General features: G+C 46.6%; 1 protein-coding gene across 1 annotated transcript in view; it reads right to left on the bottom strand.

Annotated features, from left to right (window-relative positions):
- Window positions 1-14,121: 14,121 nt before the first annotated feature.
- The window catches only part of ERBB4 (erb-b2 receptor tyrosine kinase 4), a 466,745-nt gene continuing 458,353 nt past the window's right edge, over window positions 14,122-22,513 (bottom strand). The window contains exon 27 of the mRNA XM_058028496.1: window positions 14,122-22,381. Coding sequence (XP_057884479.1) covers window positions 21,945-22,381 — 437 coding nt within the window. The 3' untranslated portion in view covers window positions 14,122-21,944. The remainder of the gene's footprint in view (window positions 22,382-22,513) is intronic.

Raw genomic sequence — 22,513 nt, 5'->3', positions numbered from 1 at the left:
GGCTTTTGTCCAAGCTGCTGTATAATTAGCACCACTGGCAGCATTTGCCTGCTCAGCCAAAAGCAGTTTTGTGGCTCTAGGCTGGCAGGATTGCTGTTCAGAGGCTGGAGCTGTGTTTTGCCACTTGCCAGTCCTCTCACAAGAAAAATTAGCTCAGTTCTTGGATCAGGTCTTCTGGGAATGGACAGAAACGCTGCTCCACCACAGCTTCTCTTCTGCCTTCTTTGGCTTTCTGCATCATTAAATCAGCCTTGAGAATGCTCCCTGGGTTTTGTTACTTATGCAGCATTGCAATTTGTCTTTCCTACTTGAAGGGTCAAATGTTTGGCAAAGCTGCTAAAAAAAAACCCCAAAAAACAACTGGTCATCAATCAGTGAAGAAATAGTTAGTGATAAGGAGATGATGTTCAGGTATGTGGCCCAGCATGGCCCAATATTTTTTGCTGTGTTCTTTTCTCTTTCAAGCCTGAACATGACCATGGATTTGCATGTGCCTCTTCTCTTACTGAATGAAACAGTGGGATCAGGATCTTCTTAATCAATGTTTCATTGTCATCATTTTGAAAACAAAATTTTGGTAGTGCCACAACATTTCCTGACACCATTTTACACAGCACCATTTGTAACTGGGAAGGAGGATGGTGATTTGAGGGAAAGTACAAGCTTTTACTTTTCTACATCATCCCACCCAAAGAAGATATTCCTTTTGGAACCAACTCAAGGAAAATACTGCTACAGGTGTAGAGCACAAATCCTGAGCCATTTAGCAAGGCCAAAATATCTGATTTCAGCACTGAGACAGAGGAGGAAGGTGCAACTCAATTTCCCTCTCCCAGGCTCTCTGAGGGCCCTAGAAAGGTGGACGAGGGAAGGAGGATATGGAAAAATGTGTCTCATCCCAGTTATACCCCAGTTACCAGTGACTGCATCACTGCACTGATGTGTTTGTGCTAATGATAAAAAGCAAACCTCCATTCTCAGAGGGCAGCAATGCTTTTCCCCAGTGCTCACCCACAGCAGGGCTCTGGCACATCCCTGATGCAGGAAGGGCTGGGAGGGTAAACTGCTGTTTGTCTTCATTCATGGCCTCAGGCTTAAAATGTCTTCCTCAGCCTTGAGTATTTGTCCAGCACATAATGTACAGCTTGGTGCCTCCAGTGCCCTGTTCATGCCCCACTGGCTTTAGCACAGCTCTGGTATCTTTGAACATTGCTCTGAGCTGCAGGAAGCAGCACTGGGGGATCCCAGCAGAGACTGATTTCCAGGAACTAAACAATATAGTATTGGAGTGCTCTGGAGGTAACCCTGGTCAAGCCTGTAAGTTTGCTGTTTGTGCCTTTCCCCACTGAGAGGTTTGAGTGTTTCCAGCAGGGAGAAGCAGTGGCTGGATGTGAAGTCAGGTACTAAAGATTCATGAACAAACTAACCAGCAAATCCAGTAGTGCTAGAAAATCCAGACAGATATTTACCTTCAATCCCCCAAAGTGGGGAGGACCTACTGTGTGAAATTCTGTCTGAAAGAAAACCTTTCATTTTTACTATTTATTGCAGCAAAACTGAAAGCAGACTGCAGTGTGTCTGAAATGGGAAGCATGGCACAGTCAGTATCGCATTTTCCTTCTGGATGCAACAAGATGACCTTCATAGCTCACTTGAGGCTCTGTCCCTTTAGAATTATGGGCCATTCCCTTGTTAGTGGTAATAAGCTGCATTATATTCCTCTTCACACTGATGGTTCTTTCCTACATAATGCCAGGGAACTTAAAATAAAGAAGGAAAGAATAAAGGTCAGTGAGTTTCAAAATGTGTTTTACTGATAGGGATATAAAAGGGAAAGGGCTTGTATCACTTCTGTGGTGACATATGTTATATTAACAAGCCATTATGCTTTAAGCACTGTTTGTAAGTGCTGTGCACACACAGTTTGGGATTGTATTATGGTGTCCATGAGGGTCCCAGAAGTTCAGAATTTAGAATGGACTGGGACAAAAATCAGGGGGAGGCATAGAGAGGGTGTCTCCTGAAACTATTGAGCTTCACCTCAGCCATCTGGATCAGTGGCAGGTCCCATTATCTGGAGCCCTCCCGGATTTTTTGCTCTACTTTTGGATAACCCAGCCTGAATAGCAGAGACCAGCACAGTGCATCACTGCAAGCCCAAAGCCCTGCTGAAGTTGATGCTGTGCCTTTAAATAACCATCAGAAACCCCCTTATCTCCCCTCTGCACCTCTAACCTCCTGACAAACCTATAATTAGCGCAGATCTCTCACATCCTGGCTAGATTGGAAATTTGGAAGCACTTAATGAAGAAGGTCAGTCACCTTGCCTGAGCTGAAGTTGCAGTTAAAGGACATTTGCCTGCATATCCATGAATATTAAATTAGAAATGCAAACACTGTGGGGATGGCTGCTGGGATAGGACCCTGCATTCCATGTAACATCAGCCCTGAGGGATTTCTCTTCTTTGGGGGCATTTCCTTCTAAACCTCCTAAGGCAGGGTTTGCACATTAGGACATGACTCCAGGTCCAGATTAACTAGAAATCCAGATTATCAGCCTCCCATATGATTTGAGCCACAGACCAGGTCAAAGTCACATAATTCTTGCATGGTAGGTCCAGCATCTCATCCCCCACAGTTGTGGTGGTAGTGCCAAAGCCTGTGTTCCCAGTAGGCCTTGTCTTGGGAAGCTAGTTTTTATAGGAGACGAGGTGAGGTCTTGATTTAGGGTCAGGACCAGGGCATCAGGGATTTTGCTTTTATATACTTGAAAAAAGGAAGTACAGGAAATATCCTGTCTGCAATCTTGTTGGCATTGGGATGATGTAAAAAATTAACATGAATACAAGAACACCCTCTGAATATAGAAAGGGAGAGCCTCTGAGTCTGGTTTTCCTGGATGCCTCCTATTTGATGTTTGTGGGCTGCAGGATGACAATTCCAACACCTTACATCCAGTCTGGGAAGTGATGAAAGGAGTCCTGTGGAAATTGGAAAAGACTTGTGAATCATTCTATGATTTCCTGTCTGTCCCTGCAGTTTGTGAGTGTAATGCAGTTTTCTATGACACTGGACAATAAGTGCATAACACATTTTTATTTATCTGTTTCAGATATTTCTCTTCTGTCTCTTCTTTCAGTTGTTTGTGTTCTGGTTTAGATTTTTGATATTTATCTGTTTTGCATATTCGTTTTATTAATTTCTCAGACCATCATTGGCTATGACAGAAGTAAACGAAGGAACACAGAGCAGATTCTCCAACCATTAAGTTGGGAAAGCTCAGATTCCTTCATTTCTGGATCTCTTAGGTGCAGTTAATATATAATGGGAGAAAAAAAGTTCCTTGTAATAATTACACAGTTTGAACTGAAGCTTAGTATAGCAGTAAGGATTCTTTCAATAATGTGCAAAGCATCGTGTCTTGTATTAAAAAAAAAAAAAGTGCCTTTAAACATTTATTTTTACTGTGTGTGTTTAATACTAAAAATTATTATAGCACACAGCTCTTCACCTTAATTGTGTGGCAAATGTCATGTTGTAAAAGCAAATCCCTCTCTTGCCATTAGAATGGCATTGTCATGCTGCCAAGAAGCCCTGCAAGATGCTTAGGAGAGCACTCCCTCTGTAGCACAGTTTGGGAGCATTTTGTAAGCCTTTCATCCCTCAGAGATGAGTGGTTTTTTTTTTATTCATACCTCTTTGCACCTGGAGAACAGAAGTACAAAAAAGGCCCAGCTCCCCTGTGATGCTCAGGTGAATAATTCCCTCTAAGTTCATCCCACCAGACTTTCAGGCAGTGACTGACAGGAGGGTTGTGCTGGCAGTTTAGTTATCCTTAAAAATCAGTTCTCAACCAGACCACTTTTTTCCTTTCCCTTCCAGTTCCCTAGAGCCCTAAAGGTATCTTGCCCACCAAGTGCAGAGCTGGGTCTCCAGCAGTGCATGGCCAGATTTCCAAAAGGCTTCAGTGCAACTATTTGAATCTCTGCCACAATTTGGTTGCAGTGTTCAGTTTTGTTTTTACTGGGCCAAACTGGTCCTTTCCATTGAGTCCTTTTGTTCCCTTCTAAAAAAACCTGCCCAGGAGGAGAAGTCAAGGAGGGTAAATGTCTGTCTGTTCTTGGTAGCAGTGGCCAGCCAAGCCTTGTGCTGACAGCCTGGCAAATGATCCCCGGCCAGAATCCATGACCAAGGAGAGGGGTTTTGGCAGTGCTGTCAGATACAGCACTCACAGGGGAAATGGGAGCCTTGAGAAGGCCAGGAATGGGCTCTCTGCTTGGGGGAGAAGCAGGGCTTGTGTATGAATTCAGGAATTATCACAGACATATTTTATGAAAAATTCTTTTGCCAGGATTTTTTCTCCTGAGAAGCTGAGAGGCCTCAGAAATTAAATTTAAACAATAATTTTCTGCTGCTGTGGAATGCGACAGGTGCATCTTTGATTGGTCTCATGTGAGCTGTTTCTACTTAATGACCAATCACAAGTCCAGCTGTGTCAGGACTCTGGTCAGTCACAAGATTTTATTATTCATTGCATTCTTTTCCTTGCTAGCCTTCTGCTGAAATCCTTTCTCTTTCTTTAGTATAGTTTTAGTCTATTATTTACTTTTAATATAATATGTATCATAAAATAATAAATCAGCCCTCTGAAACATGGAGTCAACATTCTCATCTCTTGCCTTGTCCTGGGACCCCTGTGAACACCACCACAGAGAGGGAATGACTAAAATTCAGTGAGATGACCAGTGCATCTGTTCACAGCCAATAGAAGTCCATGCATTGCACCTTTGTCAGCTGTTCTGAATTGGTCAGGCCTGCTCAAACACAGAAATTGCACAGTTCCTTCTTCAGCATCCTCCTTCTCACCTGCTGCACCTCTTCCCTTTCCCCAGCCCCATTCTCCCCTGTTTGCATATTTCTGTCTCCAAAGAAATCACTAAGGGAGAGACACCTTTCTTTTCAGCATTGTGCTGACCCCTTTTCTCCTCCCCTCGAGCTCTGAAATTAATTAAATGATGTCACGCTTGATTTTAACTGATTTGGAAGCAATTCATCACCCTTTTGCTTGTTCTATTAGTCCAGGCAATCAGCACATTAATTCATTTGTGAGACTAAGCTCAAGGGTAATTACAGTGAGGAAGCTTAATGCCTAAACTTGTTAATGTCTGTAATCAGAACTATTTCCTCAGTGTGGAAAAATTGTTAGACAATTACACTTGGATATGATTGCTCTGGTAGGCAGCAGAGGCTGTGTCAAGAGAGGAATAGCAGGAGCCAGAAGTGTGCTATCAGCAAATCCATCTCTTTGCAATCTCTCTTCAGGATTCTGCCCAGCTTACCCCTTCCTCAGGTTTTGCATTATTAATCAAGTTGAAAAGTCATCATCCTTCTCTCTTTTTCAGGTTTGGTTCTGTGGGGCACAGGAAAAGAGACACCTCTGCTTTTTTTCCTGATATAAATGTCACTAGCTTTTGCTTCTGGTGTCCTGGTTAATGAGCATGGGGAGCAATAACTGATGATATAGATGGCACTTCACTTCCCAGTAGACTCAATATTTTTTCCTGTACAACAATCAGTGCTTTCCAGTGAAGAGATATTTAAGTGATGGGCTTTAAGACTTAGACTTCCCCTGTTTTGCCCATCTGGTGGACTCTTCATTAACCTCATGGTGGGGAAGTGTCCTGACAGGCTGATTCTGGACTTTAAAGGAAAAGTAGCTGTTTGATCAAGGGATCCATGTGGGCACAGTGGGACCACACAAGCATAGCAAAGGGCACAAAGTTTTTCTGAACGAGGACATTTTCTCTCGTCTCCTCTTCTGACTGAGCTGTCAGTGCCCTCATCTGACCAGAGAGTTTCTAATGTTATGTCAGGTATCCTGAACGTGTCTGTTTCCTTCAGGTAAAGCTCCAGAAGGAAGTGAGAATGTTACAGCTACTTGGACAAAGTCCAGCTGTTAATGAAAAGGCAGCAGAGTGTCAGGAGATGCTCTTTCTGTGCAAGAACCCTGCACAGCCCCTGTGACACCCTGCAGTGACATCTGGGGATGACAGCCTGGTGTGGGACAGGCAGACATACTGCAGACTGCATGGATCTTCCTCTGCTGCTGCATGAATCTAAGCACTGGGGAGAGATTTCATTCCAGCTCAGCCTGGAGCTCCCTCAGTACACAAGGCACTGCACCTTGCAGAAGTTGTCATTTGGGCTAAAGTCCCATGCACTGACGCTCTTGAAAAGTGATTTTCTTGGTACTTGAAGGAAACCCTCTGGTTGTGCTGCAATCTCAGAAGCCCCTGTGTTAGTTCTTCACAGCAGCCTCAGCCTCCTGTCACAAATGAGGCAGGGCAGGAAATGAGTTTACAGTGATGTGTTTTGCAGATGTGGTGAAACTGGTGCCAGTCACAGCCACAAGAAGAGCTGTCTGCTCTGGTGGTGTCAGAGGCTGTCCCCACCCAAAGGAAGGTGTGGTAGACCTAAAGTGTCTGTTGTCATTAGTGGTACACGTGAAGAACAAATATTTCCCTTTCCTCAAGAGACCAATGCTCTGCTCTCCAGCTGGACTTGCAAGGCAGCTGTGGCTGTGAGCACCTCCTGTCCCCACATCTGATGTGGCAGGGCTGTATTATCACCTCCCTGCTTTCTCCAAACCCAGCACACAACAAATCCAGGCTGGGGTTAAGGTCTAAGCCTTCTCTTTACAGGATCTGTGGCACATTGATGTCTGGGTTTGCTGTCTGCCATCCCAATGCACTCTTCCAGCATCTCACTGCCAGCTTGCCAAGCACAGCAGGTGGATTTTGAAGGGTTGGTATGAAAACCCAAAAGATATCACCTCTTCAGTGAGTTAAAAACTAAGGTAATTCAGGACAGACCCACATACCTCCTCAGCCAGCTGTCAGATCTGACAGCAGGGAGTGTGAGCACAGCAGTGTGTCACAATCTAACCCAAACTCAGCTGCACCCCATGGACAGGGCAGAGAATCAGAAAAGTAATAGTGAGGAAAACTCTGAGTTGAGACAAAGACAGTTTAACAGGTAAAGAAAAAGCTACCACAAACAGACAAAACAAAACAAGGAATTAATTTCTCCTTCCCATGGGCAGGGAGGTGTTCAGCCATCTCTAGGAAAGCAGGGCCCCTCCACGTGTAGCAGTAACTTGGGAACACAAAGCACTCTGAATGTTCCTCCTTCTACCCCCCTGCTTTGTATACTGAATGTGATCTGGTCACATGGCCTGGGATATCTGTTGGGCTGGTTGGGGTCAGCTGTCCTGACTGTGTCCCCTTCCTGTGCAGCCCCATGCTGGGCTGCAGTACAATGTGCTCACCTGCTCAGCAGCTCCCTGGCCTGGGAATTAGGAGGTCAGGGTTTGTTTGTTGGCTCTAGCACTTAGGAAAAGCATCTCCTGCTATCCTTTCCTGCCTTGCGGTTTTAATTCAAAGTGTTCCTTCTTCTGATAAGTTCAAAGCATTTTAAATCTGTTATTCAGAAAGGCACTGAAGCCTGGGATGGCTGAGCCCATTGTGCTGTCCAAGGTTTCCTAATTTTCCTTGTGTTGCCCTTGTTGCAAGGAGCAGCAGGAGACAGAGCCCATCTCTTGTGTTATGGATGTCATTCCTCAAGATTATTCCCAAATTACTGTCGATACCATTAGAAACTATTGAATAATAGCTTCTAAAATATCCACCTACTCCTCCTCTTTTTGTCTTTATTAAAAGCTAAAGAATATTTCTAATGTGACAGGAAACATACTCCATTGTTTCTCCATTCTGTTTGACTGAAGTGAAGCAGCTTCCCTGCACAAAGGTACCCACGGGATAATTCACTATTCTGAGCTCTGATAATTTTGGAGCCTAACTTATATTAACTATTGCAGTTTCACAGAGCCACCTGGTAAAGTTCTTCCATGCCATTAGAGCTCAGTGGGGTTTTGCCCCACTTACCTAGAGAGACCCAAAACAGTAGGTGGATTCCAAAGAAATACACAATTCAATCAGCTGAATAATTTATGAGATTAATATTTCCATCATCTCTCCCACATTTGGTGGCTGGATGCAGGGGATGGAGACAGACCCCTGCAGCACTGGGGTTTACAGCCTCAAGTGTCTCAGCTTCTGTGCTGGGACACAAATAGCTGCTCTTAAACACTTACATTACAAATGCCTGGCTTTGATCCAGACTTCTTTGTAGATTTGTATGATATCAGACCCATCAGAAACTCCTTGCTCACAAATTTTGGGTGCCACAGCTCAAAGAACAAAAAGCCAGCAGGAACAGTCAAACCCCTTACACTGAGTTATTTTTCCACGTTCCCTGTGTGCTGGTCATTGTGGCATTGGTACAGAAACAGGGCTAAAGCCAGCTGAAGAGCACAGCACTCTAGGGAGGGGAGTGGCAGCACTCCTGAGGTCTCTCCAGATAGATGCTGCATCTCTGCAGCCTCACTGGTGTGCACAGCTGTGCTCTGTGCCTCCATGAGCTCTCCCACAGCCTGTTTGCTGTGCCTTATCCACGTGTCTGCCTGGTCTGTGCCCATCCCCTGGGGCCAGTGAGCACCTGGGGGCTGTGGGTGCTGACAAGCCAGGGCCTGGCAGGGTCAGCTCGTGGTTCTGCTGCCTTTGAGGCCATGGTAACTTTGCTCTGGACCAGCACTGGAAACCTACTCAGTCATCAGTCCTGCCTTCCACGCACAATCACTTTCTCTCTTGAGGCTAAGAGATACCTTCAATCAAAAGGAGAATGTTTTACTGTGCTCTGGAAACAATGCAAATGCAGTACAAACATTTCACTGTCTGATGCTTGGTGTTTCTGCATAAGCTGACAATTCTGCATAGAGCAGATAAAGCAGCAGAGAAAGAAAGTTCTTGCCTCATTTCTCTCTTCTGGCCAAGACAATATATCTAATGGCATGACATGCAATTTTTCTGCCCCAGATAACACAAACCTGTTTAACTCTGGCTGATATCATCTGTGCTGGGGTCCTCAGAGGCTTTGTGGTCCCCACTTCCTTCCACAACTCCTGGCTTCTGGTTGGAAGCCACCACAGCCTGACCAAACACTGGTTTTAGCAAAGCAGCAAATTCAGTCAACAAAATACTTCTCAAACAGGTCCTTTCCTGCTTTTCTGCTCTCTGTTCAGGTCACAGCATGGCAGTGCTGGGGTAAATGACTTTGGTCATGGGCTGATGCCCCTTCCTCTGGTTTTTTGTCACTTCAGTCAGGGCCTCCAGAAATGCCTGGTTAACAAAGGCAGCACTGACAGGGACAGGCTCCTGCTGGGTTTCTCCTCATGTGTAAATCACATCCTACAGACAGCAGTGCAGGCAGGGTAGCCTCAGTGTTCAGTCATATTGGCTATGTACCCCTAACTAAGGGTATTTTCCCTTGCAGGATTCAGGGGTGCCACAGCTCCTTTGAAACATAAAGCAATGATGTGGCACTCAGTACAAATGGAGAACTCAAAAGTGCCATTTGCCATGTTAAAAGGTACTAGAATGAGGAAACAACTCCCCAGTGGAAAACTACTACTCTCCCTGGCAAAGGAGGAGCCAAGGGCAGGTGTTTCCTGGCCCAGGTGCTGCTGTGTGTCCCTCAGAGGCAATGGGGTGCAGGAGCACTCACTGCTGACTGACCTGGGTTTGAGTAGCTGGATCCTAGCTGGATGTCACTGGAGCTGTGTCGTGTGCCTCTCCAGGCTGCTTTCCCTGTGCCAGGCTGCAGTGTGTGATGGTTCAGCTGCTGAGCAGAGCAGGGACAGTCCTGCAGTGCCCAGCTGGACCAGAGGCAGAGACACAGAGGGAGACACAGGTGCCAAAGCAGCAGGGCATGGAAAGGTTCAGATGCTTCTCATGGAGTTATTTGTTCATCCCTCCTCCCCTCCCCTGGGCACATCCCTTCCCTCATTTGGTCCTTGCTTTGCCAGGAACACATGCTGATAAAGAGCTCTGAAAAATCATGGTGATTTCTGTTCTGTGGGAACAAAATATTTCCTTTGTTGTTCCTCCTTTGTGCAGGGGGCACAGCAAGCAGTTCCCTGTGTGACAGGGACAAAGCAGGTTTCTGTGCTCATGGCTGTAAGGAAAATATGACTTCTTCCCTTGTTGCCACAATCTTGTTGACTTGCCAGTGTGTTGCATGAAGCAGCTTATACAGATTTTCTTTGCTTGACAGGAAAGGCTTTTCTTGGTGTGAAAAAAGCAGAGAGTAGTGGGGAGGATTTATCACAGGAAGAAGAATTTTGCAGTTGTGCTGGCTGTTTGTCAGCTGTTCCCTCTGGAGCAGTGAGCAGGCTTGACAGGTTGGAGTATGGAGTGGTAGCCCCTTTGGAATTGCTGGCTGTGCCCCTGAGCAAAGGCTTTGGATAGACTTGAGTGGTCAGGGTTAAAAACCCAGCAATGCCTTGTTCTGGTGGGGGAGATGGGCAGGAATGGAGAGCTGCAGACAGCATGGAAAGAGTTTTCTAAGTATAATAATTTATTTTTTTTTTTTCTAAATAGTCACCTGTAAAGACTCGTGGCTGTGGCCATGCTGAGGACTTCACCCAGCTGTTCCCAGCAGTATCATCTCTTGGAGGATGTGGAGGCTCCCTGTGGTCTCAGGGGCAAATTATTGTCACAGGTATCCATGACTGCCCAGACAAATTGCTTTTATGTGTCCTAACCACCATGTCCCATGTCAGTTTTCTCTGTGGGTGCTGAGACAGTCTGGGTGGTGTGTGGTGGCCCCAGACTGGGACATCTCCTTGGTGGCAGCACTGGAGGCTGGAGAGGGCTTGGAAAACAGCAAAACCCCAGGTGAGTGAGGAGCAAGGATCTGAGCTGGTTTTAATGGTTTTGCCTCCTTTCTGGCCAGCTTTTAAAACCATTTTTGCCCCAGGAAGGACTGCAGAAGAGCAGATTATCTATTTGGGACAGACTGGAGGGAGCAGGGAATACACTGGTGCTGCACCAGCACTCCAAAGCATCCCTAGGAACCTGCCTGGGGGGAATCTGTGTGCAGAGCTAAAGAAAAAACCCAAATGACAGCTCCCCCAATAACACAAACCCCCAAAAGTACCACTGCCCTTACATACCCTCCACCATATTTTAAAAAGGACCAAGCAACTGTTTTAGTTGATTGGAGCCAGTTGTTCAGCTGGCAGACATTCAGTGATGTGGCCTTCAAATGCCTCAGGAGGACCCATTTCAGCCTCAGCCTTCTTGTGCCAGGAGAGGATTTGCCAAAACAAAGGGATCAGGGAAGAAATCCAGCATTTCAGGTAAGCTCCCCACTCACTGCCCTTGCAGCACCGCTCTTGGCTGTCTCTCAGAACCCTGTGTTCTGCCCACCAGGGGGAATGCCTGGTACAGCCTGTCCCACCACCAGCATAGGCTCCCTGCCAGCCTGGCACAGAAATTAGGCTGAGCAGTGTGCTACAGGCAGCTTAAAGGAGCCAAAGGGCAGCCTGGTTTTCCCTCTCCTGACTTTACCTGGCTTCTGGCAGCAGCTTCCAAATTGTTTGCTGGCCCAGTTGTTGAGAGTTGCTGTAGGAAAGGCTACTGAACCTTGCAATAGCCTCATCAGTGCAGCTGAGCTGGTTTTTACCTGCTGATGGTTTTTACTTTCCTGTTTTACTTCACGTCAGTGCCTTGGAGAGTTTGTTTGAAATGAGAGGCTCATTTGGCCTCTTCAGCAGCTTTACAGTCCTTGTGTGGTTTGCAAACTGAGTGCAGGCTTTAAAGAGATTTGTCTGAATTCTGGGGCTGTTACTGAAATTGCTTAAGCAGCCTGTCCTGCTGGGAAGGTCCCAGGCTTTAACAGAGGTGTTACAGTGCTACCAATGGCTGCTTGTTTTGCATTTGGAGGGAGCAAAACCAATTTCTTCAGTGCACAGGGCACAGGCTTGTTGCAGGGGGACAAAACGTGCCAGCTGGCCAGTACTGCCTCTGCAAACCTCAGTAAGCTGAACACTGAGCAGCCATGGGCCAGACTGATGTGTGAGGGTACAAGAAAACAACTTCACCTCTAGTAATGCAGCATGAAACTGCTTGCAAAAGCTGGACTGTGCTTTGCAGTGCCACTTTAAACACCTGAACCCCATGGCTTTTGCCAAGCTACTCTGACTGAGTAGCAGAGGGCTTTAAATTAATGTATTTCACTAGAAAATAGGTGATTGATTTACTCTTTCCTTCATATTTTGGCCAGTTGAGTAAAACCCATTTGGGGAAAAAGGGGTGTGTGTTAAAACTTGTATTTCTCATTTCTGAAGCATTTCTGGAGTTCTGTTATGCCCTGTTTTATTGTGAAGATCTCAGTGATGCCAAATATTTGCACCAGACACTTTCCAGCACCTGGGGCTCCACCAGTGTGTGTGTGTGTGTGTGTCCCTGGGTGTGCTCCAGCCTGGTGGTGTGTGGCTGGACATGGACTTGAAGCAGGGCTCTCTCACTTCCCCTTCCCCTCCTAGGGAAAACAGGCTTTATATTCCTGACAGCTCTGAAGAGGGAATGCTTAATTCCATCACCCTAACCAGCTCTGAGTGAGTGGTGGTGTTACAGCTTGTGCTCCTGCTCCTAGGAGGCAGCAGGGAATGCTCCAGGATTCCAGCCCTGAGCATTGTGTGGGGAATGCTCCAGGATTCCAGCCCTGAGCATTGTGTGGGGAATGCTCCAGGATTCCAGCTCTGAGATCTGTGTGGGGAATGCTCCAGCATTCCAGCCCTGAGCATTGTGTGGGGAATGCTCCAGGATTCCAGCCCTGAGAATTGTGTGGGGAATGCTCCAGTATCCCAGCTCTGAGAATTGTGTGGGGAATGCTCCAGGATTCCAGCCCTGAGAATGGTGTGGGGAATGTTCCAGGATTCCAGCTCTGAGATCTGTGTGGGGAATGCTCCAGGATTCCGGCCCTGAGTATTGTGTGGGGAATGCTCCAGGATTCCAGCCCTGAGCATTGTGTGGGGAATGCTCCAGGATTCCAGCTCTGAGATCTGTGTGGGGAATGCTCCAGGATTCCAGCCCTGAGAATTGTGTGGGGAATGCTCCAGGATTCCAGCCCTGAGAATTGTGTGGGGAATGCTCCAGGATTCCAGCCCTGAGAATTGTGTGGGGAATGCTCCAGTATCCCAGCTCTGAGCATTGTGTGGGGAATGCTCTAGGATTCCAGCTCTGAGAATTGTGTGGGGAATGCTCCAGGATTCCAGCCCTGAGAGTTGTGTGTGTGTCTGCAATGACCTTTCCAGGCTGCTGGGGAGAAAATGTTGAGGCCATTTGTGAAACAAAGAGTTGCAATCCAGGGAGACTGGAGTGTTTTAAAATGTGCCTCAAAGAGCCACATGACCTTTATGGGTTTCTGGTTAAATTTAAAATGCCTTTCTGAGGCCTGGCAATGGGGACAATGCTCAGCAGCCAGGAAGACAGACTGGGGGCACTGGGACCAGCTGTGTGCCAGACCCCATGGGAATTAACCTGTGGCACTGGCAGGGATTCAGTTAAATCACTGGCCTCAGTGAAATCTCACAGGTCTGTGTGTGAATTGTGGGTTTGAAATGAGCCACAGAGCGGGCATTGCACTGAGGGCACCTGGCACCTCCTGGGAAGGGAATATTTTAATTCACTCTGAGACCATGACAAGCATCTCCAAGGTGTTTTCCAGCTTGATTTAAAGGTGCAGCTTGCCCTGGCCAAGCTGTGGTGCTGGGTGTGAGATGAAGGCAGGTAGGTGTGGTGTGATGCCCAGAGGGTGCCTGTTGGCACGATGGGTATGTGGCGCTTGGGGTTAGATTTCATGTGTGCACTGAATTCTGTGTCTAAATACCCACAGGCATCATTCCCCCCACCACCCTCTACCCCCTCCAGCAAAGAAGATGGGCAGATAAATCACCCCAGTTGAGCCAGGGCAGCTGTGGGTGAATGAACTGTACCTGGACACCCAGTGGGTGAGCTGGGACACTGGACACAGGCACCAACACCTTCATGGGCTGTGGTTTGTTTTAAAAGCAATGAAAAGCTCAGAATTGCACAACACTGGGATTTCTGGGGTAGGTTGTGTAGGGTCCAATTCAGGGCCATGCCAGGGTTTTCCATGGACTCTGTGGCACTGGCAGCACCCAAGCCCCCTTCCAAGAGATTTCACTTGTGCACAGAGACTTTGTTTCATATTTTATTGAATTTCATTTATATTAAATTAAAAATATATTTCTGACAGATTCATGTAACAAAAAGGCAGAACAGTTTTCAAATTGTTCAGCTGGGATGAGCGTGGGTTGATGCAAGGTGGGTCGCAGTCTACATTTGCCTTAACAAACAGATAAAGCTCTACCCCAAGGACCATGAGGAGAAACTCTGGGCTGCACACGGGAGTGGGGAATAGAACCACACAAAGAGAAGATCCACAGGTTTCTTCCCAGCTTCCAAACAAGACAAAAGGGAAGGGAAAGGAAAAATAAACAAAAAGAAAAAACCCGAGAAACCATGAAAAGAAGGGAAATTATGCTAAAATATGTACCTAATATTAACCCAGGTCAGTAAGTATTTTAACAGTGTATAATTCCCAACAGCTAAAATATGAGAAAGGAAAGGTTAAAGGAACATTACGCCACACACGATTGGCATACCCTACTGTGTAAGCAAGTGCAGAAAGTCTGAACACACCACAACAGTGCTAAAACACAGAATCACACAGAATGCTGAAAATGGTACCTCTAACCAAAACCAGAGGGTGGGGAGGGAGGGAGAGAAAGGAAAGGGGAGGAGCGGCTTAAATCACAAGCAAATTACCTATATACAAATCAACCCTAAGGACAATTATGTTCCAAACAATGGAGTCCACAAGGAAAATAAAAGCAACATTATCCTTATTTACAAATGCAACTAGCTGTGTCTTTAACAAGCTATAAAAATACTATTCACATTTTCAAAGTAACATACAGTAGGTATTGAATTTCTTTTTATTTTTGTTTCAGAAAGGCAGCTAACTCTGAATGCATCACTTTGCAAGAAATGAGTGTCTTCCCCAACTTGCTGACACTTCTCTTCTTCTGAAGGTACTTCATAAGGCAGAAGTATTGTAGTTTGATGTTGTGGCTCTTTCAGAACATGGAGGATTGACAGGAACCCAGACCACCCCACCTGTGTGTGCTGCTGGTTCCTCTGGGCTGGGCCATGCTGGCACCAGGAGCCCAGTGCTACCCCAGTGTCCCCTGCCAGGTGGGAGCCTTTGATTCCAAGGGGACACCAATGTCATACCCCGGGCCTGAATTGGAGCCTCATCTGAAAAGTCAGTGGTTCAAGACCACCAGGTCAGGAAATAAAATTTGGCTATCTCTGTTCTTAGAAAGAGACTTCTTTTCCCCTCAGTTTCCCTTCCCTGATACCTATATAGCAATTCCACCTTACAATATTGGGGAAGTAGCAAAAACTGAGCAAAAGAAGGGATTAAAACCATTGTGAATAATGTATCGAATGGGTACCGATTTCCATCTTTAAAATGCTATAAAAAATTCCCAGTTTTCTCCTTCACCTGCATTTCCCTCTTGCATTACCCCACCATAAGTACCCCCACAAGCAGCCAGTACCTACCTCCCATCCCAAATCCAGTGATTTCATGCATTCAAAGTTAGCTACCCCCTACACAGCTGCTCAGTTAATAATCGACCCATTTAACAGCAGGACCAGTTTATGCTACATATGTCAGAGTACCTTACCTCGAAAGAACAGCATACATATCTACACTTAGAAAATACCAGTCACAGTTCCCTACTGTGGTTATCCCAAAAGGGTTTAGTCTTCAGACTGCTATGGACAATGCAGTGTTTCCCCCTAGGAGAGCTCAAAGGTTGGGCTGGGGACCAAACTGTTGGCAAATGGTGCTTGGTGACAGCTCCTGTACCTGTGGCCCTGGTCACACCTGAGCCAGCAGCCTGAGGGTGCTGGCCAGGATGCACCTCCACAGCAGGTGAAGGGCTCATCCAAAACACTGCTGGAGGGTGATTTCATGGCTTTTTTGTTGGTGAGGGGAGAATAACTGGGACAGAACTACTCGCACTGCCTAACACCTTACAAAACTCCCCTTGAAACCTCTCTCTGCCAAGGTACACAAAGCTCACTTCTAAAATTAAATTTAAAAAAGGGGGGGAAATTACCCAGCTTTGACTCCTCTAGTTTCCTATTGGGATGTTCCCCCTCACACCTTTTCCTGTATTTCTGCCACAGACCCCAGCTGGAGGACACCCTGGGCAGAAGGTGTCCCTCTGGCTCTGGTTAGATGACACTGGCTACAGTTCAAGCCCCACTGAGTCCCACCACCCTCACTCAGACCTGAACAACCACAAAGCTCCCTAAAAAGTGCTCTGCATTGTCCAAAACTACAGGCAGATCCCAGCCCTCACTGCAGCACCACCAACCTCAGCCTCACCTGCCTGTGATCTCCTCAAGAGCAAGGAGCCTGCCATTGGAACAAACCACCATTCCACCCAAAATTGTGCTAAAATAATATTGAACTAACATAGAGACATGATTTTTGGACATTTTAGAGTGGTGCTTCTAACCACATAGCTTTATTTCTCTATTTGTTCCCAGTCTGAAAGCCCCATTTGTAACAGTGACCTTTTCTACCTTTATAAGTAATGGTTAGCAACAGGCAGAAAATAAAAAAGAGGGAATCCTGCACACACAGTGGTGCTTCACTGAGGCTACTCTGTGGGATAACTGCAGCTCCCTGCTTGATGGAACACAAGCACTAGAGCCAGCCACCCCACCTAGAAAAACCTGATCCAAATCCAAGATTTTTACATAACCACAGATGAGCTCTTTTGTCAGCAGCAGAGGTCCAAGATCCACAGGAGTGAAACTACAGCAAGTGACAGCTGGAAATGAGCAGGTGCAGAGACTTCATGTGCCACCACCTTTTGAAAAAGCCTTGCCAAAGGGACATTGAGGTGCCATCATCCCCTCTGAGATGTTCTCTAAGAGCCAAAGAGGTGACTGAAAACTGCAGGCCTGGCTCCCATTATTCTAAAGCTTCTTTTTCACCAGTCACCCTCAAGCCAAGAATCCTTCCTAGCACGTAAATACCTGTCTGAGCTCCATAGTTCTGAAATGCACTTGGGAAACCAGGGTGGGAGCAGCCAACCCTGACCCATGGGCACTGCCCAGGGCACCTCTGGGGCTCCATTCCTTCCTCCCCACAGGCTGGCAGGCTGCAGTGGGAGTATCCCTGTGGGTGCTGTCCTTTCTGTAAGGACATGCCTGCCCAGGGCTCCTGGGCTGCCAGGGAAGCACAGCTCATGGGGATGCCTCCAGTTATCCTGGGGAATTACAAGACCAACAGCCTCATTCTGCCTTGTCTCTTCATCTCCTAGGTGGAATAAAGGAGCTCACACAATTCCATCATTCCATTAGCTGCCATCATGATGTGCAACACCTACACAGACATACCATTAGACAAAAATAGATTTTTTTTCTTTAATGTTTGATTTTCCATCCCCAAAACCAAGCTGTATTTCTAGGCTGACTCACCTCACCACTCCTCCCCTGTGCTGTCCATCTTTACCTAAAGCTATGGAAAGAGTGGATCCACAGAGTCAGGGCTGAGCTGCTCTTCCAGAGCTGCCACTTTTCTTCCTTCTGGGCTGGGATTGGTGCTGGCTGAGGGTGAGATCTTTAGTGGGAACAGGTGTCAGATCATTGCAGATGAGCCTTGCAGTCAAGAAGCACATTTCCTACTAAGTAAGTGGTACATCCAGGGGTAATACAGCATTTCTTTGTACACAGAAAAGGATTTCAGGCTACCTCAAACAGACCTGCATGATGGCTCCTATTGCAGATTTATTTCCATCTCTTGCTACCTGAGAGAGACAACCTGTTTGAAATATAGTTGTAAATACTCTGCGACATCTGAGCCAATGGCCGTGTAAAAAAAAAATCCCTCCTGGCTGTTTTGCTGAAAAAGAAAAATCTGAAAAGATCTGAAGAAGTAAATGTAAAAGGAGTTGGTTTCAGCCAATTTTGTTAAAGTGAGTCAATTGGCCCCAGCATCTGCTTGCAATAACCCTCAGGTAGGTAATAACAGCTAGGACAAGTTACACTGAAAGAGATCAGGAGAAAATAATAAATGTTGTTCTCTTTCCTTTAGCAAGTTGCTTTGTGCCTTGGATAATGGCTGATCCACACTCAGGTAAAAAGGTGCTCTTGAAAAGTTGGTCACTGCTCTCCTGTGACACCGGCCATGGCAGGAGGAACCAGAACATTTATAAACAGGAGGCTGCATTCTAAATCCCACAAAACATAACCAGGTACTTCTGTAGCACTACAGAGTGAATCACACCCAAAGTACTTCTGTTGATATCCTCACCTGCTGCTTTGTGCTGACAAAATGCAGTTTGTGTGTGGATTTATGTGCTTTTCTCCCAAACCTGTCATTATGCATTAAAGACCTTGGCCCTCATCTTTCATCCCATATGAATCCCAGCTGAATGCTTGCCATGATTTTGCCATGTGCACTTGCCCAAGTTCTCTCCCCAAGCCAGCAGCAATACCCAGTAAGGCAAAGATGTGAGTTAGGGACAGCCAGGAGTTTCTGCTGGAATTAAAGCAGCCAAACAGTTCTGCTCTCAGTTTCCCTTTCTTTTTTCTTTAGCCATGATTAAACCATCTGTTGCAAAGAGGCAAAACCTGCCAGCCAAGCTCAGAACTTCTCCTGCAGAGGAAAGGGGCAGGGTTCAGATATCTGCTGCTCTCTGGGTTGGTTCACCAGCAGCCTCAGCACCACACAGGCCCATCTGTTGGGCAAGTGGTGACTGGCACAGCATGGAACTCAAGGGCCAATTTTGGCAACTGCAACTCAAACCAGAAGCTCAGAAAATAATTAAAAAATAAAAATTGAGAAGCTGCAGTGTGTGGAGCTCTCCCTCCTCCCGAATCACTGTGCTCATTAAGCCTCTGCCTGTCCTCTGCTATCCCAGACCCCACTAGCATGGCTCTGCATGGCTCATCCAGGCTGCCAGGCAGAGCCCAAGTTCCTCTTCCAGCTTTCCTGCTGCCCCACCTGCAGGAACTTCTGCATTTCCATGCTACTTAATATATTATAGCACACCCACAGTCAACAAATAAAATTAATAAATAATTCAAGCCTTGTAAGAAATAAAATGTTAAATTGTTAAACCCCACCAGTATTTACACTTGGATTACTCCATGGGCTTGTTTCTAACACGAGCACTACTTCATTACCAGAGGAACAAACAGGCCTCACCTTGTGTGAGCAGCTCCATTCCAGTGCCTGGCTCTGGAGGTGTGCCTGCCTCTGTCCCAGCAGCCTCTGAGTTCAGCTCTCAATTCAAACATGCGAGCTGAGCCAGCTTTTTATTTTATAGTTTTTCTCCATCAGGAGTTACTCTGTTACAAGACCTGTTTGGGGACAAATCAACCTTTCTCCACCTACCTATGGTCCTGCTGAAACGGGACACCCACATTCCTGTGCTGCTTTCTGTCCCAGCCTGGCAGAGACACCCTGTGGGCACTGCTGTGGGCAAACCTTGCCTGGAGCAGCCCCCCAGGGCCTCGTGCCACCCCCTGTGCCCCAGCCTCTGCCCAGTGCGTGCCCCTGTCCCCCGAGGAGCTACCAGAGGCACCAGAAGAGGTCTCTCAGTGCAGATTGTATCCATCTATCCATGACAGTGGTCATATCACCACAAACCACCTTGGCACCACTTGACCCAAGATCTCCTTTACCAGCTCAAAGATCTGTACCTGTTGTTGCTGCTTTCAGAACCTTCAGCTTTGTACTTGATGCACACCTGGACACACCTGGTGCACCAACAGCTGAACCAGCCTTGTGATCACAGTGTGTTTTCCATCTACAAGGGGAACAACCAAGCCAGGTTGAACATCTCTTCACACCTTTGTCAAGCTGACCTACTAAGCTTCAGGTAACCATTGCTTGTTTCTTACTCCCTTCCTCTGCTTCCCTAAGATTAAAGGTGGCAAGCTGTTGGAATGGCAGGACTTTAGAGGAGGGTGATGCCATTTCCAGATCCCTGGTTGTTGCTGGTTTTGTTGCCAGGTTAGGTCACCCCAAAGGTCTCGGCCCTAACAGAGCTGAAGTGCATAAACTGAAATACTGTTGCATCACCCACGGTTGCCAGCCACCAGGTATTGTTTCTTCCCTTTAAAAGCCTTGATGGATAGAGACAGGCAGATCTCCAAAGCTTCCTTAAGATGTTTGATGGGAAGTAGGCTCACAAATGCTCTTACACACACAGTGTTGGTGTGCCAGGAGCAAGCCTTGGTGCCTCCTTTCCCAGCTCCATCTGCCCCAGATCACTAAAAACGTCCAGAACTCTGGTTTGAAAGACATTTCCAAAGAGGAGCAGGTCAGGGGTGTCTACCTAAAAACTGAGGTTGATAAAAGCAGAACTAAGTGCAAGGAGACTGACTCATACTTATTTACATTTTTCACAGAAAGCTCTGCAAATCATGCACATTTTGACTTCTCAAACCTCATATGCACTGTCTTCTGTGCCAGAGTAATCCTCCTTTTAGAAAAATGGTATTCTGTACTGTGCTGCAAGGCAGAGCAGGACATTTGCCTCCCCTGATCCTTTCCAGGGCTTGCTCTGCTGTCCTTCATAGAGCAGCAGGAAGAGCTGGCTGCTCTCTCACTGAATTCTCTGAAGCAGTCACTGCATCGGCCTCTCAGGAGTGGCAGACATTGTTCCAAAGACTTGATTTGCTTCATTTTGGCATTTCCACAGTCATCCTTTACAAATAATTTATATTTCTTTTTTAATTTAAAATTATTATTTTGTAATTTGCTGGTCACTTCCATATTGCTTCATTCAAAATCCAGAAAACAGTTCAAATAAAATCAGAGGTTAAGTGCAAACTAACTTTCCAGTGAACCGCTATGTGCGTTTTCTCCAGTCCAGTGTCTGTCTTCCAGTTTAAAGGACCCTTCCCACCCCACCCCACAGAAAATCAAACTTTTCAGTTCTCAATCTTGTCCTCAGTGTTGCCTGACAGCATCCCCAACTCCCTTCATGACCATGAAGAAAAAGAGGGAAGAATTAGTGACAATCTTTTGAAGTGTTATAGTCAGCAGGTATAAAACAGGAAAGCAAAGCTTTTGGCATACAAATCTTCATTTCTTGGCCTGGTTTTTAGCTTCAAATGAACATATTGGAGGTGTTGTTTTGTTACTCTCTTCTGAAAGGTATTTTGGGTTTAGAGTGATTGTTGTGTTGGCACACATACAAAAATGGTCATGTCAGGTAGCAGTTCTGAGCAGGAGTCTCTGTGGCTGGGAATTGGCACAAAATCACGGTGTGGCTCAGAAGAGGGGCTTAGCTGTATGTGGGAGTCACATCATCATTTCTTGGAAAGCCACAATGAAGATCTGAATGTTTTTGAAAAGCTATGTTAGCCATTTTCAGTTGCTGGGATAGAAAGTGTTAGAGAAAGAAATTGGATTCTCAATCTCAATTACTACGCTATCACACAGGATATAAAAATTGTCCATTTTTCACCCTGATGGAAATTGCATGGAGATTTCCAGGAATGCTGTACAGACTCTCATCAGTTCCTGCTGAAAGAATCAGCCTTTCTGTGGCTTTCCCTACAGTTGAGTCACTGAGAACAAGCTCGACAGCAGCACTGCCACTGGCCTTTGCTGGTACCACCTGGCTTCTCTGGGCATCCAACCCCCGCGTCCGCTGACACTGGGAAAGCCAGGTTGTACACTCCTTCTTTCAGTCTCTTTCCTTCCTTCCTTGGCTCTCAACCCAATCTGCAACCAACTCCAAGACATCCTTTCACTTAGAAATATCAAAAATGAGTGAACTGGCAAGAAGAGGAAGCTCATGGGAGAAAGAGAGGGAGGGAGGGAGGAAGGAGGGGCAAGGGCAGGGAGAAAGGGGGAGCGAGAGTGAGGCAGCTAGAAGGGGTTGCCTTTCCACTTGAGTGAGAGCACAGCCACTACACCACGGTGTTCCGGTGTCTGTAGGGCGGCGGGGGCAGCACAGTGCCAGGCTTCAGGGAGAACTCAGAGAGGTATTCGGGATTCTCTGCCACTATGGGCCGGATCCGTCCGTTCTGTTTGTAAAAGTATTTTGTGCTGTACTCTTGCAGGTAGTCCGGGTGCTGGAGGGTGCTCCGTGGGGGCAGGCTGTGGTTCCAGTAGTCTGGGTTGTCAAAGGCCTTCTTGGCTTTCTCTGGCAAATTGTTCTTCAGGTACTCGGCGTTTTCCAAGGTGTTGGCGAAGGTGTTGAGGTACAAGGGCTCGTTCACGTACTCGTCCTCTGCTTTGGGCTGCCCGTTGGGAGCACTGTGGTACTCTGGGTTGTCCACAGCTTGGAGATCTCCGTTCTTCCGGCGGGAAACAAATGGGTTCTCTTCCACTGGGTTCAGGTAATCTGAGGAAAGATTAAAAATAAGTCAGCCTAGAGTGGTAGTAATGTGTTGGTGATGGGGAGACTGACTTGGTGATCAGAATCCCATTTTATTGTGGGATGCAAGCACTTATATACTATTTCAGGGAGACTGGT

The sequence above is a fragment of the Melospiza georgiana genome, chromosome 7 (genome assembly GCF_028018845.1).
Source record: "Melospiza georgiana isolate bMelGeo1 chromosome 7, bMelGeo1.pri, whole genome shotgun sequence".
Taxonomy (NCBI): Eukaryota; Metazoa; Chordata; class Aves; order Passeriformes; family Passerellidae; genus Melospiza; species Melospiza georgiana.
This window is presented reverse-complemented; position numbering and strand designations above follow the sequence as displayed.